Source organism: Syngnathus scovelli, chromosome 20 (assembly GCF_024217435.2).
Source record: "Syngnathus scovelli strain Florida chromosome 20, RoL_Ssco_1.2, whole genome shotgun sequence".
In the NCBI taxonomy this organism is placed as follows: domain Eukaryota; kingdom Metazoa; phylum Chordata; class Actinopteri; order Syngnathiformes; family Syngnathidae; genus Syngnathus; species Syngnathus scovelli.
Genome location: NC_090866.1, coordinates 10,575,911 through 10,587,978, shown reverse-complemented (window position 1 = coordinate 10,587,978; position 12,068 = coordinate 10,575,911). Strand labels below are relative to the sequence as shown.

The 12,068-nt window shown below is 50.8% G+C and overlaps 2 protein-coding genes across 4 annotated transcripts; both read left to right on the top strand.

The window, feature by feature from the left end:
• The first annotated feature begins 156 nt into the window (after window positions 1-156).
• gpatch2 (G patch domain containing 2) lies at window positions 157-4,022 on the top strand. 3 transcript variants are annotated; one of them, XM_049757588.2, is made up of 10 exons: window positions 157-362; window positions 1,134-1,377; window positions 1,460-2,013; window positions 2,124-2,188; window positions 2,270-2,461; window positions 2,524-2,623; window positions 2,698-2,737; window positions 2,887-2,951; window positions 3,019-3,107; window positions 3,180-4,022. In XM_049757588.2, the coding sequence occupies exons 1-10, from the start codon at window positions 193-195 to the stop codon at window positions 3,347-3,349; spliced, it is 1,689 nt and encodes a 562-aa protein (XP_049613545.1). In that variant the 5' UTR covers window positions 157-192; the 3' UTR covers window positions 3,350-4,022. The 3 variants fall into 3 exon arrangements, with proteins under 3 accessions (XP_049613545.1, XP_049613547.1, XP_049613548.1); XM_049757590.2 differs by having other exon boundaries at window positions 158-362; window positions 1,460-2,010; XM_049757591.1 differs by lacking the exon at window positions 157-362 and adding an exon at window positions 369-555.
• A 2,223-nt stretch (window positions 4,023-6,245) lies between these two features.
• On the top strand, window positions 6,246-11,693 carry LOC125990431 (estrogen-related receptor gamma). Its single transcript, XM_049757609.2, has 8 exons — window positions 6,246-6,443; window positions 8,210-8,413; window positions 8,482-8,636; window positions 8,699-8,815; window positions 9,929-10,030; window positions 10,099-10,272; window positions 10,593-10,862; window positions 10,931-11,693. Exons 1-8 carry the CDS (start codon window positions 6,388-6,390, stop codon window positions 11,173-11,175), a joined length of 1,323 nt encoding a protein of 440 aa, XP_049613566.1. The 5' UTR covers window positions 6,246-6,387; the 3' UTR covers window positions 11,176-11,693.
• The last annotated feature ends 375 nt before the right edge of the window (window positions 11,694-12,068 follow it).

Here is a 12,068-nt window from a genome sequence, read left to right as displayed (position 1 = left end):
AGGGTGCAAGTTCTTTTTATTCTTTCCATAAATGTTTAAACTTATTCATGAGTACAGATTAATATTACACTAAAAAAGTAAACTAACAATTTGATAGAAACATTTATTTGAGTGGAAAAAAAATTCTCGAGGAAATCAGCGATTTCTCCGAGACATTCCAACTTTCCCAGGGTACGTGAAGGAGCCTTACCTATGGTTGCGTTCAGTGTTGTCTCTGCTCCTGTACTCGCTTTTGTGTCAGGATGGTGCTTGTTATATGTAAATGTTTTTTCCTCATTTCTGGTTAAAAGTGCACGGCATTCGGTGGCTTTGATGTTCCGCGCGGCTAACCGAAAAAGCATCAGCAAAGCGGGGAACGGCTGGTAGGTCGTCATTTTATTGGGAGGACGGAAGAAAAAGAAAAAAAGAAAAGAGATTGTTGTCTGACGCTGAAAGCAGCAGCCGGCTAAAGTCGGCTACAGCTAGCCGTGCTATCCCATTAGCATCGTAGCTTCGTCCTCGTCGTGTGTCTTTTGCTTCTTGTAAAAAATAAAAAAAGCTCAACAACTAATGAACGTAAGTGATTTAGAGTTTAGTTGCGTTTCTGAATGACTGTTAAGAGGTAAGTGAGCAACTAGTAAGTGTTGTTAGCATCTGAAGCTAATAATAAATCAAGCTAGTTTTTATGACTGCAAAAACAAAACAAGAGGTAGCATTATAAACAGTTATTTTCCTAAGTATGTTACACTGTCGTCTTAGTGACAGTTCTTGGGTAAATTACTTTTTTAAAGCTAACTGGACTTAAGAAGCCAACTCTAGAAATAGCAGCGTGGTTGTGATTTTGAGATTTAATCTCATCAATTTCGTAAATGGCTGTTGTGACAGTCGGTTTCCCTAATTGGTAAAGTTTTTTTCTGGGTCCTTCAGCGACTGGCCTCTTGACAATGGCCTCATTCGACCGCTATTTGTTGTCAAAACCTCGAGTAGGGACAACACTAATCTTCTGCAAGTAACAGCCTCATTTAGTGGAGATGCTGATTGATTGTTGTAGCAGATGCTTGTAACTGGTCCAGTTAGCTTGCCGGGTAACTCCATTGTTGTTGCAAACTCTTGCCCATATCCTTTTTATTGCATTAACTACAACTTCCCGTCAGGCACTTTCGCCGGACAATGGACGAGCTGGTCCATGATCTGGTGTCAGCCTTGGAGGAGAGCTCGGAGCAGGCGGCGCGCGGCGGCTTTGGCGACGGCGGGGACCACGCCGTGACGGTGGGCTGCCTGCTGAAGAGACAGGCCAGGAAGCGCAGGGGCCGCAAAAGGCGCTCCGACAACCCGCACCCGCCCTGGGAGGCGGCGCACCTGAGCGAGGGCTCCGAGTCCAGCGCCGAAGAACACAAGGTACGACATTGACTGCTCGAAATGAAATGAATACACACGCTGACATTAGCCAACACTCATGCTGTGGGTTTCTTTCTGGCAGGACTACCGCGCCAGCACAGGAGGCGTGTCCGGCACCAACAACCACGCTCGCGACAACAGCGACTCGGACGAGCAGCTGGGCCCCAAACGCCGCACCCCGCAGATGTCTGACGCGGGCAGGAGCAAGCGGCCCCTGTGGCCGGACGATCTGGGCGTCCTGGGCTCCGCCGAGGGAACCCGCAGCCTCAGGCGGCGGCGCAAGGTCAAGCGCATGGCCGTGGACCCCCCCGGCGAGCCGGAGCCCCCCTCCGCCGTGATGCCGGCCCCTCCGTCCATTCCCAAGGCTCGCGTGGTGGGCGCCGGACCCCGCCGGCTGAGCCCCGGCGAAGGCCGGGCGGCCATGGAGATCTGCGGGAGCGGCTCGCTGCTGGCGGCGGGAGGGAAGAACAGGATGAAGAAGAGGAAGCTGGCCCCTCACAGGCCGGGGGCGGAGGCTGCCGACGAAGGGGTGGTGGTGGAAAGCGAGGAGCCCGTCTCGTGTGTGCTGGAAGGATCCAAGGACAAGATGGAGCTGGATGAGCACAAGGGCTCCGATGAGGAGATGAGCGACAGGTGGTTAGTGTTTGGACTTCAGTCTCTTGCGGTCCGGGTCAGGATGACCATCTCGCACTATGGACAAAATATAGAAAGACAGAAAATGCAATTGTCCTCCTCCTGTGCTTTAGTGAAACCAGCAGCGTGAGCAACAGCAGCGATGGCGGCCTCTACACCAACGATGAAGGCCGCCAAGGTAGGCTTTGTGTTGCAAGTACACATTGTGTCTTTCCGCTACATTAGCATCCACAAAATAACGCGTTCTGTCGGCCGTCAGGTGACGACGAGCAGAGCGACTGGTTCTGCGAGGGCGAAGCCAGCTTGGGCAGCGGCGGCGCGTGCGGCGTGGCCGGCGTCATCCCTTGGTGGGAGCGGGACGGCTGCTCAGAGGAGCTAGACTTGAACGACCCCGTCTTCAACAACATCCTCGCGGGCTCCTTCCCCATTATGACCTCCGAGGCCAGGACAGGTAACAGCTTTTTTTGGGCAGGGTCAACATTGTTGGACTCAGCAGTGCTGTATCATCATCAGGGTTCCAGGCCCGGCTCAGCCGACTCCATCACGGGCACCCGAGGCCCTGCGGCGACGTTCTGCAGGGCGAAAGCGCTCAGGACTTTAGCGACGCTCACGAGTGAGTCACCGTCCTTTTCCAAACGCGGGATTGATTTGATGATGTCACGTGGGCTAATGTGTGGCCCTCAACAGGCCGTGGTTCAGCTCCAGCCCCAGGAGGGAACACGCACAGGTGAGTCTTGAGGGCGCTCCACTTCACTCTCCTTTGTACTCAGGTTTGCTTTTGCCGCCTTCGTTCCATGAATTAATCCTGCATGGGAAAAGAAAAAAAAAAAAAAGAGTAGTTTGACATTGCTTAAGCTTGTCCTCCCGCCGCTTCAGTTACACTGGGACCCTCGGACGGAGCGAGGCCATCGCAGGAGCTGCTCGGTCAAAACGGCCAACAGGTGAGGACGTCTTAGCCGGTCCGCTGGTCCGTCCGCTTTTGCTGAACGCTCGCGTTGGCTTCGCCAGGCAGACGAGCGGGCACCTGGGCTCGCTGTGCATGGGGGATGTCAAGCGCAGGCGGAAGGCGGCCCCCCTCGGTTCCACCGTGCCCTCAGGTACTCACCTCTGATTTTCCATTTCATTGGCGGCCGCTGTTTTCTAACGTCTCCCCTCGGCTTTTGTTTCAGCGGCGGTGGGCGAAAACGCGCCGCCCATTCCCGACAGCAACCTGGGTAACCGCATGTTGCAGAGCATGGGATGGATCCCCGGCGTGGGCCTGGGCCCCGACGGGCGGGGCATCACCGAGCCCGTCCGGGCCCTGCAGAGACCCAAAGGCACAGGCTTGGGCTTCAACTGACCGCTGAGCCGTTGACCCACCTCAAAGCCGCGGGGCAAAGAAGGAGACGGATTTCCCATATTGGGGAGACGCAAAAGACTCGAAGCCGAGACTGAATTCCACCTCGGAGAACATTTTATGACCTTTTAAAGAAGGCGCCAGAAAAGTGAGCCACTGATCAACTTGGACTGCGCAGGTCAGTGACCTGTCAGAGATTTCCAGGTATGTCACGAAGCGAGGTCAAAACTGTACGGATGGATGCGTGTCATGCTGTCAAGTCTTCATCTTGGGCAGGGGGGAAAAAAAAAAAAAAAAAAATCATCTGCCCGTATGTTTTGCTCATGAATGTGAAGTATGAGCATCCCTTTGGCATAAATCCAAAATGTTGGTTTTGTTAGAACGGTTTTAATGCTTATTGATGTTTCAATCATTTTACTTTTACAGTGTATACGTTTGGAAATTGGCTTAGTGTAAAGTTCAAGATTTTAATCCAAGTTTTAAATGAGGATGTGTACTAGATTCCAAGTGAAATCACGAGAAGATGTACGAATTGTATTCATGTTTTATTTTGTTTTGACTTTTCGTCTTTGTCTTGATTGCAAGTCCCTCCAGACTGTATTATGATCCTGAAGATGTTCATTTGTCCAGGAGACACGCGTCCAATAAAATGACGTGACACCAATGTGAAAAATAATTACTGGATAAAATCCTTGTTTGCCATCTGCAGCTAGCTAGCTAGCTCGCTATTATATAGCACAGATTATTATTCAAGGTCACAAGCCACAAACAAAAGACAAATACAGGACAGTTGAGTCTTGCCCTCCTCCCATCCTCCTCCCATCATCTCATCTGACTTTGCCGCTCTCCGGTCCGTCCGTGGCAACCAGAACAGTCTCGAGAAGAAAATAGGAGTGTTCCGTCTCCTGCCTTCTCCCCGACGCACTTTCACACTTTGAGGAGTCCCCAGTGAACCAAGCGAGCAGGCGGGTAGGTGAACTCAAACGCTGTGCGAGGAAGATGTGTGTGTGTGTGTGTGTGTGTGTGTGTGTTTCTGCAGCATCGCTGAGCCACACAGCCCCCGGCGGCGAGGAGAGCGGAGCATTTGTCCTTGAGACTGACTGACTGCAGACGTGGAGCAAGCAGGGCGTCCTGAAAGAGAAGCAAGGAAGGAGGTGCCGGCATCTTCTTTCAATGTTGACTTTTGATTTTTTTGCTTTCACCTTCCCGACAGATTGGACGGCCCAGGTGATGTAGGCGAGGTTTCCAGGTGAGGTCTGTTTTTTTTTGGGGGGGAGGGTGATGATGTGTTTGCTAACAAAGTCAGGAAAAGCCCACATGAACCGACGCAGCGTGATAAAAGTGTTTTGATTGACAGGCTGTAAACTCTCTAAAGTTATTCTCATTTTTACAATGGACCTCACGAGAGTGTGCAGGTGGAGCTTACTTTTTTTTTTTTGTTTTGTTTATTACCGACCTGCTGGCAGGCAGCCGGTGATAAACAAACCACCTGTGGGCAAAGAAATTAAAATTTTCATATCCCAGGCTCAGGTGTGTGCGCGCTATCACCATGGTCGATGTTTGTGAGAAAAAAAAAAGAGGCCTGACAATATGGCGCTGGCAGCTTTGTAAAGAATATTGCAAGAAATCGAACGAAGAAATCAGATGTGATGGTCCGACCAGTTCCGTATTTCTCCACAAGAGGGCAGCAAACGCAAGCAGCTCAATTGCCACACAGGCACCAACCTTCCTTCTTCAGGCTATCTAATGTGACAAATGTGCATTTTTGTGACCTTTGACCCATCCTTGAATATCCTAATTAATAAAACAACTGATTCAATTCTAAACGGCCGTCCGTTGGCCAATCTAGTTGATTCTCTTGAATCTATTTTGAATCCGCTCACTGTAACTAACGGGCCCGACGTTCTTTATTAGGCCATGGTTTTATTTTTACTCCGTCTGTCGCTCTCCTACTCCCCCCCCCCCCCCGCCTGAGCCGCCTCGTGCGTTTGCGTGCATTTGCCCCGGCCGGCCGACAGTGTACCGACCGAGACAATGATGTTTGCACACACTGTCAAGACTCTTTGCTTCAGTCTTGCTAATTGACGGATGGCTGCGAGTCAGAACCAAACTTAAGTAGATTACACTTACTCCATCGGCATCCTGATGCTCCTCTTTGTGTACCTCTGTGTGTGTGTCGACATCATCAACACACACACACACAGGTTGTGTGATTCACTTGCATTTTTACCAGAAATGGCGTGCAGCTCAGCGAGAGAGAGTACCCCCTCCCCTCGCTACATCAGATTTGATGAAGTGATGGTTTTGCAGGAGCTGCTGTAAGCCACTGCTCACATCCAAACACTCACATGTTATTTGATGCCACCTCACCAGGCCGCACCTCCTAAAGGCACATCGGCCTTTTCTCATCAAATCTGTGAACTGTTTTGAGAACTCCTCGCCGTCTTCCTGGAGACATCAGGACAGCACAGCAGGCTTGAAGTGACTTAGAGCCGGTGTGATACTTTGAGCTAATCAGCTGCGGCCGTGTGCCAAAGTGACGCTGGTCATCATCCACACGCCAAGTGACAGACGCTCTAAGTCCCAATTGGCATACACACAAGAGAAAAAAAAGATCTTTTTGAAATATAATCACGGTCCAAAAGCTTCAAAATGAGTGGAGAGTTGCTTTATCACCGATTTTCCATCAGTTGTCATCTAAAGTTCACCGTCACTAACGGATTAGTTAGTTATTCTTTCTGTTCTAACTATTTGTGAAAGGCTCCTCATGTGATGTCATCCATCACATGATGACTTCCTCGTACTGCCTCTTATTTGACTTGATCCGGCTGCCATTGGCCGAGCCCGGAACCAATGGTGCTCCGGCTGGGCGTCTGGCGGAGGGGAGGGGTGGTGGGCCTTTCAAAAGCTGCGGTCGGACCTTGACGAGGGCCGTCTTTGCTCACAAGGAGCCGTCAGATTGCCTGATGACCACTGCTCCATAGCGAAGAAGATCTTTTTTTTTTTTCTTGCTTCCTCAGAACATGCTGGCATAATCCCACATGGATTTAGTTGACCTCTACCTCCCCGAGTGCTTCACCTACCACCCTGGCGCACAGTGAGTACGCACCATCGAGGTATTTTTCTTAAAATAAGTGGTAAAAAAAAATCTCTGGACCTCATATAGAGCCTTGTGGAACACCACCATTATTAATCTGAAGTTTGTGATGAGGTAAAGTTTGCCAGGGTATGAAGATACGTCTTAAATTTAGTTTGTTTTTTTCTTTGTCCCAGGGTGGAATTGTGTTTCCGTGCCGATGTGCAGGTTTGTTTGCGATGGTAATAGTTGCAGTGGTTACAGTTCCGCAGCCGGCTTGTTTGTTGCTAGTGATGGTAAATGACGAGAACCAGTTTGGTGGGAAACGACTCCCACACAAGGGGGCTCTCATTAGCAGGGCTTATATTTATTTTTATTTCTGGACAGCATTTCTTTTGAAGTGAGCAATTGTTCAGATGATAAAAATAGATTACATGTCAATCCGAATGTTGTGACAGGCCTTCCTCCTCATTTTGGCGACGGACAAAAAGAAGTGTGCTAACTTTGATTGATGCCGGCCCGCCTTTTGATGGCTCTTTATGGTGATGATCACATGATCTCCTCATGCCATTTCATTAGCCCAGCTAAATTGTCCTGCTTCCTAATGGCGAGTGGGTGTATATGGCCGCACGTATATGTCACTCTGTGCTTGACAAGGCAATCCGGACGCCTGTGATGGATCGCCAAGGTTACCACGAGTCCTTTTAGAGAGCCTCGCACTGTTTTTTTTTTTTTTTTTTTATAGTCTCAAAGTGGATTGGAAAAGGATGAGCGATGGAATAATGGGGGAAGGAAATGCACCCTATTCCAACTTGAGCTTGAACACGCTTGGTGTTGCTAAGTGTTAAACAATGACACAATTTGGACTTGAAAATTAAATACAGCTAAACTTTACTATTACATCTGATAAGTAAAAATAAATCACTATAGTGGATTTTTCAAAAATGCAAACAGAGTGCAAGCATCATTCTACCTTGTTTAAAATGTCTTTGAATTTATTGTATTTCATTGAGTGATTCTCTTGCGTTCCACTAGAGGGAGCTACTCATCTTGCACTTTGAGAATCACTATTGAAAATTGCACACCTTGTTTTTCTGCTCAGAATGCTGCACACAACAATTGTGTGTGAGTGTTTGCGGTTTTGTGGAGGCGTCAGTAGCGCGTGGCCGCGGTTTACTCAGGCAACGCTTAAAAGCGACCGAAGGCCTTTGCCAAGCAAATGAGTTGTGGCTCATGCCACTGGCATTTTCATGGCAGGAAGCCGATTGACGTGTGTGTGCGTGCGTGCGTGCGTGCATGTGTGTGTGCACATCCATGTGTTCATGTGAGTGACAGACAGCAGAGGAGTTTTTCTTTTTTTCCCGAGTGGGCCTGACGACAAACAGTTGCATGCTGAAATGTGTCAGGGTGTTTATGAAGACACATGCTTTTTTTTTTTTTTTTTTTTTAGTGTGGCTGGCACGCAGTTTATATTTTGACTTCCACTCGTGTGTTTTGATGCCAGCAACTTTAGCGATGCAAAATTGCTCGTCCTGTTCTCGTGTTGGCTGTTATTGAATTGTGGAGGTGTCCCTAATAAAATGTCCCGGTAGCCAGTATTTGCCTAAATTTGCTTGGGCATTTCCCCTCTTTGAAAGCAAAGCAGTCTGGTGGTTTGCCGCCTGCGTTTGCATAATGCGGCCAATCACAAACTGCCGCTCGGATGGATGAATGCTACGGTGGAACCTCAATTGGCGTGATGCATCCAGTCCAGAAGGTCAGCGGTGGCCTTGTTTGTCATCCCGCAGAGAGCTGAGCAGGATGTCGGCGAGGGGTCCGGACCCGCCGTGCCCCCCCTCTATCAAGCGCGAGCCGTCCAGCCCCGGCAGCTCGCAGGGTGACGCCAGCCCGCCCCGGCCCAGCCCCGCCGCCTCGTCCTCGTCCACCAACTCCAGCTTGGACAAGGGCCACGCCAAGGATCTGGGCTCCGCCCACGGCCGAGAGCCAATCAGGTGCCTTTCTTTGCTTTGCAATCTAATGACATGGATTTATTAATATCCATTTGGCTGTTTGGTGTGAGGTTGGCGGAAGACGAGGCCCTGGTCAAATGCCAATTCCTGCTGGGCTCGACGACCAAGCGGGCGTGTCTGGTGTGTGGCGACGTGGCTTCGGGCTACCACTACGGCGTGGCCTCCTGCGAGGCCTGCAAGGCCTTCTTCAAGAGGACCATCCAGGGTGAGCCACACCTTCTACTGACAATCGAAACGCAACTCAACCGTGCTGTCGTTGCGACTCAGGCAGCATCGAGTACAGCTGCCCGGGCTCCAACCAATGTGAAATCACCAAGCGCAGGAGGAAGTCGTGCCAGGCGTGTCGCTTCGTCAAGTGTCTGGCCGTGGGCATGCTGAGGGAAGGTGAGCCCCCGAACGCACCGAGCTCGCTCCCGCCCTATTTGTATTTTTCCGTTGGGTGACGTGTTGTACATTGCGCTGCACGTGTGCGTGCGTACCAGCGGTCTGGTGCTCGCGCGCGCGTGTGTGCGCGCGCTGACATATTGTTGTCCCGATTTAGAAGTGACGCCAAAAGGAAAACATTGGCGGCGTCCTACTGCAGCCACGGCTCCTTTTCTTCTCGGTCTGACTTTGTTGAATGACTCAGCCCGAGCTGACATTTCTACATGCGTGCATGCCTCCATTATCTTTTTTTTTTTTTTAATATGGCTCCACGCATCATCCCGCCCCCTCCCCCTCCACTCTCGTAAATAACTCCAGATGCCCCACGGGGTTCCCGTCGTTGCGTGAAAGGCGAGTGTGCCTCGTATCGCCCTCCGCCCCAGGAGAGGGCGCAATAAAGGCCCAGACCACACTAATTGGACCACACTCAGTCTCAGGAGAGATGGTCCTATAACAAAAAAAGGACAACACAAAACCTACTGTCTTCTTCTCGGAGTGCCGTGTCAAATGAAAGACCCCGGCAAGTGAATTTGGAGATTTGCTCCTCTCCGACGTGGGAATGTGCCGACAGGAAGCCAGGCCAGAAATAGTTTGTGTGGAGAACAAACAAGTGTAAACGCACTCTTCATCTATTTCGGGGACACTTTCATCATTGCTTTCGAGGGTCTGTGTGTGTGTGGGGGGGGGCGTGTCCCGCGGCACGACCCAGCTGACCCATTCTGTTCCCGTGGCGCCGGAAAGCTGGCCACCGTCCCCTCACCCCCACCGCTACGTGTCTACATGACAAACAATTGCACGCTTCTCCCATTTAGCGTAGCGACCCTAAAAATACAAAAAACTCTTTCAGACACACACTGGCACTGATTTAGAGTCATGTGACCTCTGGACCGGCACCTGCCAAGTGACCGGGCTAATCCACACTTAGCTCTTTGCTTCCCATGCCGTGACATCCGGGAGAGGTCAAAGGGCAGTGAATCCATTTCTTTAATACCTTCCTCACCCTCTTCACGTTTTTGTGTCCGCCTTGTCCACCTATTGAAAGGTTTTCCATTATTTATTTTTTTGGTCTCGTAGGTGTGCGTCTGGATCGCGTTCGAGGCGGCCGGCAAAAGTACAAGCGGCGAGTGGACGCTGACGACGGCACCTGCTCTTATGGCCAGCTGCACAAGAAAACCTGTAAGTTGGAGCCATTCCCAACAAAAATGGAAGAATCCTTTGTCTCTGATGTTTTGCCGACGTTCCAGCGAGCGACACCACCAACCAAGTGGTGTCGCTGCTCCTGCTGGCCGAACCCGACGCCATCTTGGCCATGGCCGACCCGACGGAGCCCGACAGCGACATCAAGGCGCTGACCACGCTGTGCGACCTGGCCGACCGCGAGCTGGTGGTCAATATCGGCTGGGCCAAGCATATCCCAGGTAGGCCCAAGAGCCCGCTGTCTTCTGACAGACCTTTGTAGGCCTAATGATACATAGATGAGACATAGCAAATAATAATCCAAAAGTCAGCGTCATGGCGCCATCATGATGTTCGGGGCCGAGTGACGATCCCGCACCATGCGACCGCCGAAGGCTCGGTATGAGCCATCTGAGTCCTCCGCCCTCGGGGGAGGTGACGGCGTCTGGGCGACATTGACGCTGATGGAGGCCGAGTGGAGCCCTGCGCTAGCTTTGGGCCGTGACGACGATGATGCAGCCCAAGCTTTGCCGTCATGTGACCCCATGTGGCCTCCCGCCAGGCTTCCCGTCGCTGTCGCTGGCTGACCAGATGAGCCTCCTGCAGAGCGGCTGGATGGAGATCCTGATCCTGCGCGTGGTCTTCCGCTCGCTGGCGCTGCACGAGCGGCTGGCGTATGCCGACGACTATGTGATGGACCGGGACCGGTCCAAGATGGCCGGCCTGCTGGACCTCAACAACGCCATCTTGCAGCTGGTCAAGAAGTACAAAAGCATCCGGCTGGAGAGGGAAGAGTTTGTGCTCCTCAAGGCCATCGCGTTGGTCAACTCAGGTAGTACAATGAATGACTTGCATGGGCTCGTGAAGCAGTAAAGGTTGATGTTCTCTTTTTGCCCACAGACTCGGTGCACGTGGAAGACTCGGAGGCGGTCCAGCACCTCCAGGATGTCCTGCAGGGGGCCCTGCAGGACTACGAGGCAAGCCGGCACGCTCAGGAGCCTCGGCGGGCCGGCAAGCTGATCATGAGCCTCCCCCTGCTGCGTCAGACGGCCGCCCGAGCCGTGCAGCACTTCTGCGGCGTCAAGCGGGACGGCCGCGTGCCCATGCACAAACTCTTATTGGAGCTGCTGGAGGCCAAAGCCTGAACCCTCAAGCTGTAAATGTTGGTCGAGGACTTTCTAAGGTTCTTCTAAACATATACTATACAAATATTTTTTAAAAAATCTTCCATAACTTTAACGACTTATAAAGCTCTGTGGAATTTATTGAGACATGTCCATCATTTGCCAAACTTGCTGGCTTTTATTTTTATTTTTTAAACATATCCAACACCAAAACATTCTTTACATTTCATTCAACCCGTTTTTGTGTGTGTGTGTGATTTCCCTCTAAATTCCTGCATAGCTTCAAAACACCAACTGTCTTCTATGGTGGACGTCAATGTGTGTTCCCCTTGTAGCCATTGTAGTCAGCTGACGTTGCTTTGTGTGGAGATTGTTTGCAAATATTCAGCTGTTCAAGGAAAGCCTACTAGTGAGTTTGGGGCATTAAGTCTTCATCAAATGTTCTACATTACTCTAACTGTACTGTATTTGTGTGTGTGTGTGTGTGTGGGGGGGGGCGTTGCATGTACGTCAAATAGATATTAAAAATAGAAAAACGACTGATTATTGGATTTTACTGAGAAAGAAATGATCTACTTCTCCTGGATGACAACCATCAAGGGTAGGGTGTGTGCAAAACATGGACATGTGTGGCTTTTTTTTTTACAGCTGCATCCATATTTGCAGCATGTGCATGCTCTTCCTTTTGTCCACCAGGGAGTGCCAGAGGACCAGGTTTCTGCAGCATGAATCGACTGGTGGAGAGCGCTTACAAGGTTTTGAACCTGTTGCAAAGACAAACTTAACAAATCCAAGTCCTTGACCATTTTTCGTTCTAGGTGGTGCTGGTGCAGGCCATCAGGAAACGAGGGCTCATCAACTTCCTGTCCAACCTGCTGACAGGTGACACAACCTACTACAAACTTGGCATGGTT